The sequence below is a fragment of the Amphibalanus amphitrite genome, unplaced genomic scaffold (assembly GCF_019059575.1).
Source record: "Amphibalanus amphitrite isolate SeventyFive unplaced genomic scaffold, NRLGWU_Aamphi_draft 001737F_arrow, whole genome shotgun sequence".
NCBI lineage: Eukaryota > Metazoa > Arthropoda > Thecostraca > Balanomorpha > Balanidae > Amphibalanus > Amphibalanus amphitrite.
Window position 1 is genome coordinate 99,810 of NW_024883230.1, and position 16,644 is coordinate 116,453.

The 16,644-nt window shown below is 50.5% G+C and overlaps 2 protein-coding genes across 2 annotated transcripts; both read right to left on the minus strand.

Moving 5' to 3' along the window:
* Nucleotides 1-370: 370 nt before the first annotated feature.
* On the minus strand, nucleotides 371-5,014 carry LOC122374916. Its single transcript, XM_043353974.1, has 2 exons — nucleotides 2,788-5,014; nucleotides 371-2,505 (listed from the first exon to the last, which is right to left on the minus strand). Exons 1-2 carry the CDS (start codon nucleotides 4,646-4,648, stop codon nucleotides 1,571-1,573), a joined length of 2,796 nt encoding a protein of 931 aa, XP_043209909.1. The 5' UTR covers nucleotides 4,649-5,014; the 3' UTR covers nucleotides 371-1,570.
* A 6,618-nt stretch (nucleotides 5,015-11,632) lies between these two features.
* On the minus strand, nucleotides 11,633-13,654 carry LOC122374917 (ethanolamine-phosphate cytidylyltransferase-like; the record flags this gene model as incomplete). Its single annotated transcript, XM_043353976.1, has 3 exons — nucleotides 11,633-12,501; nucleotides 12,875-12,983; nucleotides 13,290-13,654. Coding segments are annotated over 3 exons (586 nt in total), but the record flags the coding sequence as incomplete, so codon positions are not given.
* Nucleotides 13,655-16,644: the final 2,990 nt, after the last annotated feature.

The window sequence follows — 16,644 nt, forward strand, 5'->3', positions numbered from 1 at the left end:
ATTTGAAATGCCTATGTTTACAAATTTCTAAGCTACGGCGTTCTAAATGCAAATATGTATTTTGTCCCAATTTATCTGCCCAACCCTGTAGGTATGCTGTGCTTCGTCGCTTCATTTCATAATTTGTATTCGGTGTAGTGCAGGATTGATGTTGTAGATACTTTTTAGGTTTAAGTTAAGCACCTTTGTGTAAGATGTCGGACTTTTCACTGTTGAAATGTGACAGCGGCAGCGATAGTGTTGACACAGCTGTTCTTGGAGTCTTGCTGGACCTCCCTCCGTATACTCCGCCCCCTTCCCAACATCCCCGATCTAGGTCTACTATGCGTCAAAGGTGATAATTAAATTTATTAAATCTACGAACAAAAAAGACATTTTGGTATGCATGTATTTGTTTGAATCAAAGATAAAAATAACAAATATAAGTATTAACACAATAAATATACAATATTTGTGCTGATGATCAAAATGTAGGTACCTACACAAACTGTATAGGTAGGCACAATCTATACCTATACATACATATATGCAGACATATTTACAGATCACAGCAGCAACTATCATACGGGGTAATAAAATGCACAAGAGCACGAATAGCAATATTTATAGCCTACGCATGTAGGTACATACACAGAAAAGGAATCTTGTGCACACAGTAGGTACACATCAATACAACTCTGACACAGTGCGATAGATACACAAACACATGTCGAACCATCAGAGAAGCTTTCCCTGCCATCACAGCGAATGTCCACATTGCTAAGAGAAGTCCGTTGTCCCCTCCCCTCCACGCACGAATACAGCTTACACATATGTATATGTTTATGTCAACAATACACATCAATACAAATGCGACACATTGCGATAGATACACAAATACCTGTCGTGCCATCAGAGAAGCTTTCCCTGCCATCACAGTGAATGTCCACGTGCTGTGAGAAGGCCAGCCCCCCCCCCCTCCCTCTTCACATAGGTACACTGCACACATTGTCTCCGGGCAGAGTCAAGTACACCTGGCACCGTCTATTGAAGAGATTAAAAGCAGAAAAGCACGAATACAGCCTAACTATACGCATGCCTCATACACAATACACATCATTGAAAACCAACTCTCCACACATTGCACATACGAGGCATACAAACACATCAGAGAACCTTTCTCAGCCATCACAGCGAGTGTGACAAGTCTAGTCCCACCCCCTCCACACACTGTATGTACGGTACGGTCCCACCCCCTCCACACACTGTATGTACGTACATACACACTGTCTCCGGGCGGAGAGTCAAGTACACCTGGTCCGGTCTATTGCAGAGATAATATAAAGCAGAAAAGCACGAAACAGCCTAAGCATGCTTATAATATATACAACACGCATCAATGAAAACCAACTCTCCACACATTATATACATACAGGCACACAAACGCCTCAGAGAAGTCTTCCCAGCCACCACAGTGACTGTGAGAAGTCTACTACCACCCTCTCCTCACAGTTCACAGTTCACACACTGTCTCCGGGCAGAGTCGAGTATACCTGGCCCCGTCGCGTATGTGTCCATTGTTCGTCAGACACTAGAATCTGTGGTAGTATGATCGTTCATACTGATGAAGTCTGCGGGAGTCTGGCCGTCCAGAATAGCGAGCCTGATTCGGCGTGTTGGGCCAGACTGGTGAAGTCTGAGGCAGTCCGACTGTCCAGAGTGGCGGAGGATGAGAAAGTCTGTCCGTCCAGACTGGCGGAGAGATAGTCTGAGGGAGTCTGCCCGCCCAGACTGGTGAAGTCTGAGGCAGCCCGGCTGTCCAGACTGGTTGATCCTGAGGAAGTCTGCTCGTCCAGACTGATGGAGACGGAGTCTGAGGAAGTCTGTCCGCCCAGACTGGCGAAGTCTGTGGCAGCCCGGCTGTCCAGACTGGTTGATCCTGAGGAAGTCTTCCCGTCCAGACTGATGGAGACGGAGTCTGAGGAAGTCTGTCCGCCCAGACTGGTGAAGTCTGTGGCAGCCCGGCTGTCCAGACTGGTTGATCCTGAGGAAGTCTGCCCGTCCAGACTGATGGAGACGGAGGCTGAGGCAGTCCGACTGACCAGACTGGTTGATCCTGAGGAAGTCTGCCCGTCCAGACTGATGGAGACGGAGGCTGAGCAAGTCTGTCCGTCCAGACTGGTGAAGTTTGTGGCAGTCCGACTGACCAGACTGGTTGATCCTGAGGGGGTCTGCCCGTCCAGAATGATGGAGACGGAGGCTGAGCAAGTCTGTCCGTCCAGACTGGTGAGGTCTGAGGCAGCCCGGCTGTCCAGACTGGTTGATCCTGGGAAAGTCTGTCCGTCCAGACTGATGGAGACGGAGGCTGAGCAAGTCTGCCCGTCCAGACTGGTGAGGTGTGAGGCAGTCCGGCTGTCCAGACTGGTTGATCCTGGGGAAGTCTGCCCGTCCAGACTGATGGAGACGGAGTCTGAGGAACTCTGTCCGCCCAGACTGGTGAAGTCTGTGGCAGCCCGGCTGTCCAGACTGGTTGATCCTGAGGAAGTCTGCCCGTCCAGACTGATGGAGACGGAGGCTGAGGCAGTCCGACTGACCAGACTTGTTGATCCTGAGGAAGTCTGCCCGTCCAGACTGATGGAGACGGAGGCTGAGCAAGTCTGCCCGTCCAGACTGGTGAGGTGTGAGGCAGCCCGGCTGTCCAGACTGGTTGATCCTGAGGAGGTCTGCCCATCCAGACTGATGGAAACGGAGGCTGAGCAAGTATGTCCGTCCAGGCTGGATAAGTCTGAGGCAGCCCGGCTGTCCAGAGTGGCAGAGGCTTCCTGTTCTCCTCCTCGTCCTCGCTATCCTTGTCCTCTCTGTCTTCCTCCTCCCCCTCGCTGTCCGTGTCCCAGCCATGCTCGGCGAACCAGTCGGGCTCCCTGCAGCGCGCCGGCAGCGACTCCCACCGGAAGGTGTCGAGGAACCGCTCCGACCAGAGGCGGCTCTCCACCGCCGCCGGGTAGAGCCCAGAACACAAGTCATTCGGGTTAATCTTCCCTTGATCTTTCGGATCCGTCGGGTAGGGGTCGTCGATCCTGCGCTTCCAGCAGCACCAGAGCATCTGCTGCGCGTCCAGAGGGATGTTCAGCAGGTGACGCATCAGCGGCGCCTGGCTCGAGCTCAGCAGGCCAGCCAGCAGCAGCTGGATAGCGCGCGGCAGCAGCACTCGTAGCCTTAACACTGCTAATCCTTTGTCGAAAGTTTTGCCAGTCCACAGGTTGATCTCACGATAGAAATAGCACCGCAGAGCACGCTGCTCCGCACACTCCTGAAGAAAGTCGAAAACGGCCATCATCGACTCTAGCATGCCGTCCCAGGTCCAGAGCTCTGGCGCACGTCGCTCGCAGACCCACATCATCGCCGTCTTCAGCTCGTAGCTGCACAGCTCGCTTCCCGCTACTGCAGCGCAGTGTTTGAGCAGGACCAGACAGATCCGCTGGGGCTTGGTCATAGAGCGGATCACCTCTGACTCGAGACGTGAAAACGATATACGAAATAGATCATCTTTTTCGACCAGATAGATTTCCATCTCACTGAGCTTCTTCACCAAGTCTTTGCTCGGCTGTCCCGACGGTCGCTCTCGGTTCACAAACTCGTCACTGACCCTCTCGGGGTACTGGAGACAGGGGACGAGGTCATTGCTGTCACCATTGATGGTTACTTCAATATTCGGCCCGCCATAGTTTTTAATGCTCTCCACATGTCCTTTCATAGCTTCGGCTATATGTGATTTACAATGATAAAATGGTAATTCACGTCTGACAGAGGTGTCACCCTCCCACTGGAGAGCCTGAGTGATCTTCACAAAGCCCGGCTTATCTGTGTCTTCCTCTACATGGAGGGTGAAAGTGTTGTCGGAGCTGTCTGCTCCTGTGCTGCCTGTTCCATTGGATTTATTTTCCACGGCGGCAGAACCGTGCTGTTTTGTTTGGGAGCCAACCGCCTCTCTGTCGGAAGACTCACTGAAACGTGACGTCTTCTCTGAAGAGTTAGAACTGCCAGAGTCCCTCAGCGGTTCTGTATGCCACATTACTGGTCCGGTTAGAATCATGAAGTCAATGTCAGATGCAGTCTCAAATGTAAGAGCAGATGGTGCGTTATCGCTCGATTCTTCTTTCCCTGTCGCCATCCGCTCCTTTCTCCCCTCAATCCAATGCGGCATAGCAAAGCCGCCTTCACTCACCCATTCAAACGCTTCAACAATTGTTCCACTGACTCGTGACTTATACTTGGTGACATGCACCTCAGTACCTTCACTCACGCTTCCCGAAACAAATATATTCTGGATCGCTATGCATGCATGTGACCCACATTTCCAATGGCCGTCCCGGACATTGTTAAACCCGCATAATCCGCAAAAATAGCGTATTAGGACGAGATGACGGCCATGTAAAACATCTTTAAACAGTTGCTGGTAATAATGCGCCCGATGTCTGCTGTGTGACTTGGAGAGGAGCTGCTCCCTCCATCGTAGGACTCGTCCTAGAGCTGAGGCCATTTCGGCCAGTGACCGCGGAGTGTCCATTGATCTCCGGATTCCCTCCATCTCAGGAGCAGTCGTGCAGCTCTTCCCGGGTTTCTGTCCGGTGTTCTGGGACTGGGCAGTGGGCGTCTTTTTTGTTGTCATCAGGAGAGTAAACCACGACCTTCTGCTTCACAACAGGCTGCCTAACCTCTGTGACACCTCCCATCGTGAGCCCTAAGAGGTGACTGGTTTCTCTTGCACAATCGGAGTGTGTTTTGAAGTAATTGTTTGCACGGACTCTCATTTGAATCAGTTTTAAAAGGCCAATTAATCTCTCAGCCTTGGTGGAAAACGGGCTTGTATAGCTACGCATAATCATGTCAACCTCTCTAAGAAATATTTCGCAATGACCGCAGCCTTCAGGCAGCTGATCCTCTGGTTGATCTTGGTCATCGGTTTGAGCCAGCCGTCCAGCTGGACTTTCGTTGCAGTCCATACGAACCCGCTCTACCTCCATTCTTCGGACAGCAGTTCTGGCGGCATCGACGGATGTGTAGAAAAAAGCTTTGTGTTTTAATCAGGGATGCGGAGCCGTGGAAAGTTCAGACGGCTCCGGCTCCGGCTCCGACTCCGGAGAAAAAAATCGGCTCCGGCTCCGGCTCCGGCTCCGGGTGAAATGTTATGGCGGCTCCGGCTCCGGCTCCGACTCCGAGTAAAATGGTCCGGCTCCGGCGGCTCCGGCTCCGGCGGCTCCGACTCCGACTCAGTACATCCCCTATGCAATCAATTAAATACGGGTGGAAGAAAAATTGGATTGGTTATACGCGTTACTCTTTGCCATTACCGGCTCACCGCGTTCCCGCGCAAACGCACCTCGGAGAGAACTGGCAGAACAAAGGTCTAGGAAGCGATGGCATTGGAAACGCAGTCGCCGCGAATCGGAGTTCACTGAACCATCGTAAGCTGACACCCGTCTCGGCTGCATTGGGGGGTGGAGGGGGGGGGGGGGGGCGGGGGAGGTGGGAAGAGACGGTGCAATGGACTGCGACTCCCAGCACTGGCTTCAAAACAATGGCCGTCACCTGATGACCGGTCCTCATGTTCTGGGGATGCAGTAGACGTGGGGGGGGGGAGGAGCAGACAGGAAGTTGATTGCGTACTGTGGGACACTGAGGATATTCGGCTTTTTTCATTCATTTGATGGCCCATGACGTATATTGGTCTCAAGATAAGGGCCCAGGCGACCTGAAGTTTTGATGAGGTGAATAAATACCCTTACCCTCGCCACAACTCGGGCCGAGTGCACCCCTCCTCCCAGCCAGCGCCATCCCCACTCGAGTTGTGGCGAGGGTGAGGGTATTCACCGCATCAAAACTACAGGTCGCCTGGGCCCTTATCTTGAGACCAATAGTACCATATGTTTTACTGCCTTGTACTGTCAAACCGAACTAAGTCAATTATTTTTTTCCTCTTCAAAAAAAAAAAAAAAAATAAAATGGAGCCGGAGTCGCCCCCTTTTTTGGCGGCTCCGGCTCCGGCTCCGGCTCCGGGCTATATTGTTTCACGGCTCCGGCTCCGGCTCCGGCTCCGGGCAAAATATGCCGGCTCCGGCGGCTCCGGCTCCGACTCCGGCTCCGGCTCCGCATCCCTGGTTTTAATTGTTCTTCGATACTCCAATAGATTACAGTACTTATCCGTCTGTAGATTTTCTGCGCCACCAGCTCGATTCTCAGGTCTTCCTTGTCCACGGTGTCCTCGCCAGTGGACGTGTTGCACTCGGCCTCCCCCGGCTCACCTCCGTTCAGCAGGTCCCGGTACAGTGCCAGAACACACGCCTCTTCACTCGGCAGCACACCTCTACCCAGCACGCTCCTGTATGTCTCTCTGATGCCTATCTCCTCAAGGGGTCTCCACTCTTCAAGTTTCGGGTAGGCCTTGGAGCGTGCCAGCGCCGCCCGCGCGGCCGCCATCTCAGCAGGATCATCTTCTGGTGCATCCAACACTCGCTTCAGAGCTGCTATACGCTCATCGACACTGGCGATTTTCGCCTCACGAGACAGGGAAACAACCTCCTTCTCAACGGACTTATCGTCCCTTGAGCCTGCCACCTCTGGAGTGTCGGTCTGTGGTTCCGCCCGCAGGGCGGCAGCCAGCGCCGCAGCCGGCATGGGAATGTGCCTCCCGCCACCCGGTGAGACAGCCATGGCGGCGTCCACCGCGGCAGCCGGCACTTCTCCGCTCAAATCCGTCTGACAGGTCCGCGGCAGCCTCGTAATGGCCAGAACCATGATGATGCTCTTTTCTTCTTCCATTCCTCTCAAAACAGGGTCGGGCAAGGTGATACCCTCGTTGCCCGTCTGCACAGATACGTCCCCTGACAGAACAGACACCCGTCTGAAGAGCGGTATCCAGACTGGTGCAACAACGGCTGTGGTATCTGTCGGCTACTGCAATCAGGACATTGTCTCATTTCATGTCCAATCTTCAGACAGTATTTTTAGATACACATCACTACTTGAAGTCTTCTTGAGCGCCTCCAAACTTGAGTGACAACCCGCTCTAGCAACAACTTCCAGTCTTCAGTCAGTACCTTCAGTCTTCTGTAAGAACCTCCAGTCTCCAATGAGTACCTCCAGCCTCGTCACTACCTTCCGTCACCTGTCAGAACTAGAACCCGTCGTCTCTTGATGGACCTGCGGACACCACTGCGGTTCAGCCGGCTCCGTCTCACCTTAATACGACTGCCGGTGTTATCATACCACACTCTACCAATGGCTGCTTCAGCTGATAACGGATGGACGGATAGGGAGACGGCGTCACTCGGTATATCGGCTCAGCACTCGGACGACGGGCGACTTGTTCGGGCAACGAAGATGTTGGTGCAAGTTGAAAGATAACTGAATTATTTAGTTTGACGTGCAGGAATGCTAACAAAAACTCACATTTTATTTTTGAATGATGTGAAAATGACCGCTATAAGCGTGACGATCATGGTATGAGCAAATAGGGTACCCATGCTTTTAACCCGCGCATGGCTGGGGTATTTTCCATAACGCGAGTGACTGAGGGGGGGGGGGGAGGGCTCTCCAGAGCCCCCCCTCCTATCTCCGAAAATACTGGCCGATCGTCAAAATTCAAACGGCGTACGATAGCTCTGAAAAAACTGTCGAGCGAAACCTATTTTCATTGACCTCGAGGTCACCGATGACGTCACAGGTCAGGTCAAAGTAAAAATTATCGGCATTTTTGTTTGTTTACAATTCAGGCTCTGACCGCCGGCTGACAAGTCCCATCAGGCTCATTTTTGGTTTACGCACTCCTTGATATATGCCTTAGATACCCTGATGGTACCGAACTTTTCCTTCGAATTTTACAGGTCAAGGTCAGGTCACCCTAGGCCACGAAAATTGTTTATCATGTATCGGTCACATGACGCATGTTTTATGGCCCATTTTACACGTAGATTTCGAAAATAATGTCGTCTGAGTCATGTGAGGTCATTTTCAGCTGAATTTACCGGAGGTCAGGTCAACCTCAGGCCAGAAAAGGTCAAAATTTGAAAATGATTTTTTTTTTCAACAAAAAAGGTGTCTATCAGATGCAGTGTGAGCTCAGGAACACGATGGTGCCATTTATACTGCTGTACGATGTCAAAAACGTAGGTACTGAAAAATGGTTTTGAACGATATATAGGTACCTAAATATCTATTTTTGAAGATATTGGAGTAAAACTTGCTAGAGTAGTTCATCAGTGTGTTTTACGACATATAGGTGTTCCGGTTTTTGCGAAAAATATAAAAAAAGCTTTTTGAAAAAAAAATCAAAAAATATATTTTTTGTAACTTAAGAAACATTATTTTTCAAAATTTTCAAAATTTCGAAAATTAGAGATACTAGTAGTATCTGTAGCTACTACTAGTAGCTACATTTTGATAGCTACGTGTATTTGTAGTCCACTGATGCAAAGAAATTGGATCTAGCTTTAAAACTAAGCTCTTGAGAACGTTTGCCGTAATTCAATATTTTGCATCAAAATCGGCCGACATGACGTCACTCTGACGTTATTTCCGGCCAAACTATGGTAGCTAGAAAGTTGAAATTTCAACACAAGGTGTCAAATTGATGCCGCGGAGGGTACTGCAAGTTTCGTGCTGATCCGTGAAACGGTTTAGAAGATATTGCCGAAAAACGGGAGTGGGCTCTGTAGAGCCCCCCCCCCCCAGTCATGCGCGGGTTAAGAAGTTTTTTAGGGTGTACATTTTAGAATTGGACCGACCCCACCCCTCCAATATGTCACTATTGCCATACACATCCAAGATACACAATACAGCACTTCATACTCCACTGCCCACGCTTACAGCACCACAGAAGACACATTATAAGACACATTACCACACATGGCCTCAGTCTTGATTTGCCAACTATCCTTGGCGACGATCACCAAGAGCTACATGATTTGCTTTTTATCTTTCTTCAGGAGGCACGTCTGATTAACAACATATAAAAACCACCTCACTGATACAAACGGAACCCCGAGCACGGGCATGAGTGGGCTCCGTGGGGACGATAGTAACGCGGCGCCCAGTTCCTTACACGTGCAACCTAAATCCCGGTCGTTTATCTACATTTTCCTTCTGATTGCATCGTTTGCTCGCGCTCTAGCCATTGATATTTCTTGCATTGCACTATGTGTAACTGGCGGGCCCCTGTTGCGCTCTCCGACCCGCTAAGGCGGAGTCGTTGAGAGCCAACGCCGACTGGCGGCCAAGGTGTTTACGCCTGTGGTCGCCGGGCGCCCCTCCCCAGCACGGGACTGTCATTATCCCTTCCCTTCTACCTCCTACACATTAGATCAAACAACTGTAGGGTTTTTTTTCCCTGCGCTCTTTGGCTTCAGCGCGGGGTTTTCCCCTTTGCAATAGGCGTCAGGTTTTTTGTTATTTAGGACTTTTTGCCTGACCAATACACCCCACACCAGTACACTGACACCTTAAACATGTGTATGAATATGTGATGTAAATAAATGTTACCGTTTCTTCATCTGTGTTTTTGTTCCGGCTTTTTCGGCACTTCGGCAAAAGTAAGTTCCCCATTAGATTTGCTCATACACGCTAAGGATAGGCTCCCACGTTGCTAATTGCTTCCGGGTTCACATAAACCGGCTTAACGTAAAACTTTGTTCCTGGCCAAAATTGCCAGATGTAATGACCCCCGGCTCCAGACTGGCTTTAACCCTCGCCCGTAAACGGCGATCTGCCACCTTCGCCCATGCAGGGGGGGGGGGGTTGGTGCGACCCCCCCCCCCTTGGCGTTTGAAAACGGAGCGTCGTAGAGCTTAGCGGAAAAGACCAACGGATTGCTCTCGCCGAGATCTCGCGATTGGTGGTATATTTTTTGGTCCTAGGTCAACATTTGACCTACTTTTGACCGGTCAAAGGTCAAATTTTCGGAAAAAATAGATTTTTTTCAACTTTCGGCGGCGATTGCGGCAAAACGGTGGGAGATATCGACTTGAAACCTTCACTATCGTGTTCCTTGATTAATTCTCTATCGTTTGGTATGTATTTCGTTTCCCTAGCTCTAAAAATGGCGCGTCGGGAGCGCCGGAAGTCGGCAAGGTCACAGTCGGCGGCAGAAATTCGAAAAATCAAAATTTAAATTTTTGAAATCTGATTGTATTTTTGGATTTGGGAGGTCCATTTGCTCCCTATAGAAGCTAATATTGCTGCATATTCCCATTGAGGTGACAAGAATTAGCAAAATAGTGGTTCGGGCGCTTTTCAAAAATAGTACCGGACGCTGTTCCTCTTGTGACGTCATAGCTCCGTGACCTGACCTGACCCGGTCAAGTTTCTTATACCATATGATAGCCAATACTTGCCCCAACATACATGGGAAGTTTCATCACGATCCATCAACCGATCTCCGTACCACCGGCAGGAAACCTCGGGCGTTGGCACTCAGTTTGTGAAAATCCGGCCGGAGGCTGTTCCCTTTGTGACGTCATAACTCCGTGACCTGACATGACCCGGTCAAATTTTTTTTATCAAAAGATGCGCAAGGTTTGCCCCATAAGGTACCCAAAATTTGGCGGCGCTGCGCGCCGCCGTTTTTGCACTATTTCTGAAAAACTCAGGGGGGGGGGTTGCACCAACCCCCCCCCCTACATGGGCGAGGGTTAAGCTGGCGGAGCAAAAAAAAAAAAAACGACCCCACCCCAATCCTGAGTCAGTGGCGGAGCCCCTGCGTATAAGGCCAGGGCACGGTATGGGACAAAATGCACCAACAGCCACACCCTGTTCGAATTAGTCAGACAGACGGCACAGCCCATCACGGTACATAAGCTACTGTCAACATCCGTCCACTGATGTTACTGAAATGCAGCGCTGTCGAGCACCGGTTGATATCACCTTATTTGCTGAACGCCGCGTTATCGGGACCACCTCGGCTGTGACAATCCTAAGGTTTTCAACAGGATTAGTGTGCTCGGCGTGGGGCCACTCTGAAGAGCGGTGAGTAATGCGACTCCCTGCAATCGGCGGCCCAGCTATCGGCCGGCCGGCTGGGGCAGCTATCGTTCCGGGGTCCACGGCGGGATCCTCCCGAGTCAAACGCAGGTCACCTCTGTGACCCACCGAGGTTAACATGTCAACCAGATGTTCGCATCCCCACCGGCCACATGTAGGTACGTACATACAGCACGCTACTCAACAATTGCATAAACAAGAGCCCTCGTCGTCCCCCTGAACAGAATTAAAAGAGCCCACGTCGGTTGCGCTTGCTTATGAAATTATCGATTCTACAAACTGATCAGCTAAGACCCTAAAAATGAACATTGAGATGGGAAAAAATTGAATGCCATTGGGAGTGAGATATGGGTGTAAAAAGCTGATACCAATCCTGCTAAGGATGGCTTTCTGTAGTGAACAATTTGGCAGCGTTCATCCTCTGTGCGAACCAAGGATCCTATAGGGCCCTATATGGAAGGATCCTATAGTATAGGGCCTTCAGCAGAATGGACCATTTGGAAACTGGTGCGAATATTACGTTTCCAAATCCGTTATAGGAAGAGTAAACAACTATTCACCTTTGACAATCAATAACCAATAACCGTCATGCACCGAATCCATAATAGAAAACAAAGTCTGCTCACTGCTGATATATTTCATTGAACCATACACCAGAACCGCACATTTCACCGATCAGCGTTCTCTCTCGAATGAGCAATGGATAGACACTGCACTGGCTGCTGCAGGCCACAAATATCGCCCGGGGATAAATTATCCACTATCGATGAAGGTTGCGCGCCGCCAACATAGCGAAGTATCAGAGAATCTCAACAGGTTCCGTACGATGCGGGTAACTAAATGGCTTACACATTCGACACATACGAAACTGTAAAAAGCTCTGGTTTCCTGAATTGAGACACCGACTAGCAAGCCATCTACCCATTCAAAATACATACACGCTGTAATTAAAGCACAGGCTCTTCAGTGATAGCTGGAATAACTGCTTTCGGTCTAGAATAGCATGGGTGCATTATCCGTGAATGCTGGGTGCATTTCCTTTCGCTTGGTCTCACAAAACCCGCTTTGGGGGCTAAACAGCACCGATTAAAACAGAGCCAACAGTTAAAATACTGGCACCGAACTGGCTATCGTACTATCCCGCATACTATAATATCAAATTATTTTGTCGTCCGAGGCATCAAACCAGAACTACGACTGAATTACGGTGGTGATCGTTTTAAATACCCGGTTAAAATAAATGTAATAGATATTCTCAATCGAATACACATCAACACTCAATCGACTCCCTCTCTCCCTCTTCCCCCCCCCAAACCCTCTCAGAGGACCCGCCGGTCCGTCGTCCCCCTCCGCTCCATCCCACCCCACAGTCTCCATCACTGGTCACCCGCGTGGTCCGCGCGCTCCGTCTGTTTAGACTTCTCGAACGCCTCGTAGGCAGCCAGCTCCTTCTTTTCCTTCTTCTGGTTTCGCAGCATAAACTCCATCCTGGAAAAACACGGTAAGACGGTGAGGAAGAGAAATCGGAGATAGAAGGAGTAAACATGCCTTATATAGCATCTATACGACCTATCCGCATATCCCTATAGTAATAATTTGTCATGAGACACTTGTATCCGCCCTATCCCTACTCCTTCCCTATCTTTATCATACGGTTGTGGTCCCGGGATGTGTCACAACTCTTCTCGTCAATCGACGTTTCCATTGTCATCCATCCCTCTCTCTCTCTCTCTCTCTCTCTCTCTCTCTCTCTCTCTCTCTCTCTCTCTCTCTCTCTCTCTCTCTCTCTCTCTCTCTCTCTCTCTCTCTCTCCCTCTCTCTCTCGCTCCTCTTTTTCTCCCCCTCGTCTCTTTTCACCCACCTGTGCTCGATAATTCTCTCCACTATCTTCTGCGTGGTCATGTCATTTCCAGACACCAGCGATTTGAACTTGCCGCGTCTCTTCGGTTCCAGGTAGGGATCTGATCCGTCTATATTAACGAGGGAATCAGTCAGTGTTCAGTCCAGTCAACAGCACAGGTAACATGGAAGGAGAAACTTCAGTCCACCCACCAGTCAACGAGATATGCTGCTAAATTCACTGTTACTAAACGGATTAACATTAGACACCTGAACCTAAATAGAGCTCTGTTGTACACCTAGACTAAAGAGTTTTATACACTATACTGAGATCTATGAATGAATGTGACTTTAATTCCTTCTCACTCGCTCACTCACTCACTAGCACCCCTCCCTCCTTCCCTTACCTTTCCCTCTCTCTCTTCCTCCCCTCTTACCGACATCCTCCGCCACCGGCGTGTGACCGTGACACACCACATCCACCCGGAAATGGTCCATCAGCTCAGCGGTGACCGCGTACGGGGCGCCGATCACCACCTCCCCCACGTAGCGGCACGCCAGAACAGAGAGCGTCCGCTCGTGCAGGTTCATGATCGGGTAGTTGTAGCCCTTGTAGCTGGCAGTGATAAGGGCGGTCAGACCACCGTGATTATAGGGATTTTGGTACTTGTGGATAGGTGTGCATTGTGAGCGAAAAGCTTTCCCTTTACCGTTTTCCCTAGAGGTTTGTTTGTTTGTTGATTGGGGCTTTAGGGCGCGCCGACTGCTAAGGTCATTTTGCGCCCATAACGTCGTACTAATAAAACAAGTGTGCCACAAGAAAGAACCTTCTAGATACTAAGACTAGAAAGTAAGACTCGATATAAAATAGCAAGGTAAGATAAAACAGCGCAAAGGTGTCGTCCTAGACAACTGACTAGATGAAAGGACTAGAGAGGGCTAGTTGGATTGGGGTCAGGTCGAGTAAATCACTTGGAAGTTGATCGAATGGATAAAAGAAAAGATGCTGCCGGATAAAACCCAGGGTGACTCGTCACCCAGTAAGCGGCGGATAGTGGTACCCGGAGCGATGCGCCCGAGGTAGCGTGTCCGGTTCGGTTCAGCGAGAGGACAAGATAAAAGCACGTGAGAGACAGTGAGAGGCACGGTACACCTGCGACAGGTGGGCTGCTCTTCTCCGCGGAGGAGATGACCATGCGTGGCATACGTATGGCCGATGCGCAGCCTACATAAGACGACTTCGTTATGTCTGTTACTTTGCATGGATGACGACCAAGGCTCGAGAGTTGGCTTGATATCTCTCAGCTTACTGCTCGCGCGCGAGTCCCACTCTGCTTGCCATTGCGAGAGCATGGCAGATCGTACGACGGGATAGTAATCCCGGGCAGGCAGAGGAAATCGCCGAGTGTAGGGCGCTGCGGCAGCGCGTCTCGCGGCGGCGTCAGCAAGCTCGTTGCCTTGAATTCCAACATGACTGGGAATCCAGCAAAACCGGATAGTTTTTCTGGACTGTTCCACCGAAGTTAGCCGAGTTAAAATGTCCTGAATGATCGGGTCGTCAGGATTAAACCGTCGTAAAGCCAACAGACTGCTTAGTGAGTCTGATAAAATCAAATAGAAAAAACCGTCGGACACCTCAATAAAACACAGAGCCTTTTCGATGGCGACTAGCTCTGAGGAAAACACCGAGGCGCTGGGTGGAAGAGAAAACGAGCGGGTGTCCCGACCAGCGACAAAAGAGCAACCCGCTCCCTCGGATGTTTTTGAGCCGTCTGTGTAGACTGAAATAAAACCATCATACGAGGCTATATGCTTCAAGGCTCTGGTTTGTGCTTCATAGGACAGCAGGCTATCCTTTTTTACTTCGGAAAGCGAGAGGTCTACCTGCGGCGGGGCGTTTCTCCAGGGTGGAGAAGGCGTTCCCCAGATACGCCGAACGCCGCGCAAGTCTATATTCGATGTAGAGAATAAACCTCTCATGCGTGCTCCGAATGGATGACTCGTCCCATTACCAGATGAAGCAATGTGACGCGAAAAGACGTACGGGTACGTCGGATGCGTCGGGAATTGACGTAGTTTAAGAGCATAACGCATCCCCAGCGTCTGACGGCGGAGAGAAAGTGGCGGCTCGTGCGCCTCAGCAAGAATGCTGCTCCTGGGCGAGGTGCGGAATGCTCCGGTGGCTATTCGGAGTGCTGCATGATGGACTGTATCCAAGACCTTCTTGCTGGATTCACTCGCTGAATCATAGACAAAGGAAGCGTAATCCAGCTTCGATCGTATAATCGATCGATAGAGAAGAAGAAGGGTCCTGCGGTCCGCACCATAAGATGTGCGGGCGACACATTTTAAAACGTTCAGGGATTTAAAACATCGTTCCCGAAGCGTTCTAAAATGTTCTCTATACGTCAAACGACTGTCAAAAAAGATTCCAAGAAACTTCGCCACCGGCCGAGTAGGAATCACCTGTCCATGGAGCTTGATTCCCAAGGCTAAGTCGTCACAGCGGCGGCGGCAAAAGTGCATAGCGACGGTCTTCGTTGTTGAAAAACGAAGGCCGTTGTCGTCGCTCCACCTCTCCAGACGGGTTACAGCGAGCTGCAACTGTCTGGCAACGTGACGGGCGGTCGTAGCTGAAAACCAGATCGCGAAATCATCGACAAATAGTGATTTGCCGATAGATGGTGCGAGATTGTCGCCAATGTCATTGATCGCCACAGCGAACAGCGCCACACTGAGCACTCCGCCCTGAGGAACTCCGTTCTCCTGAATAAAACTGCTCGAAAGACGGCTGCCAACACGGACTTTGAACCGACGACCCGATAAAAGGTTCTTGATAAAGAGACCCATTCGGCCACGTATGCCGTACTTATGTACTTTGGAAAGTATTCTGTGTCGTAACACTGTATCATAGGCCGCCTCAATATCAAAGAACAGTGCTCCAAGGTGCTTCTTTTCAGTAAAACAGGTGCGTATCTCGGTGTCAAGGGCTAAGATGTGGTCCACAGGGCTGCGGTGTTTTCTAAAACCGCACTGGGCGTTTGTAAAAACACCGTGATGTTCCAGAAACCAGCTAAGACGCACATTGACCATCTTCTCCATCAGCTTTGATAGCGATGATGTGAGAGAGATGGGCCGATAATGGAGAGGGTCATGTCCCGACTTGCCAGCCTTCAAGATAGGAATGATAATGGCTTCCCGCCAGGTCTCAGGGAAGGTGCCAGTCTCCCAAAGCGAATTGAAGGTTGCTAGCAGCGCCTCGAGGGCAACTGCGGGGAGATGACGGAGCATGTCGTTGTGGACAGCATCCGGACCTTCTGAGACGCTGCGCAACGAGCTGATGGCAGACGTAAGCTCAACCATGGTGAAAGGCTCATTGTACACGAAATTTTCAGCTGTGCTGAAGTCCACGGCGGCTGGTGCAGGTCGTGAGGACTCTCCTCGGCAGCGCTGATAGAGTGCACGGCCTATCGTCTCTGCGACGTCTGAAGGGTGAGATATGTCCGTGTTGTTCACTCTTAAAACCGGAAGCGGAACAGAGCTGAACCGGCCTTCAATGCGCTTCATGCGTGCCCATATCTGGTCGTAGGAGTAAAACGGTTTAAGGAACTTACGTAAGTGCGCATGAACAGCCTTTGCCTCTTTTAAAACGCGTCGGGCAAAAGCCCGCGCTTTCTTAAAAGCGATGAGGTTCTCAGTGGTGCCACTCCGGTCAAACTTTCTAAAAGCGCGTTTCCTGGCACGAATCGCGTCTCCGCATTCCTTGGTCCACCACGGAACAGGAGGACGACG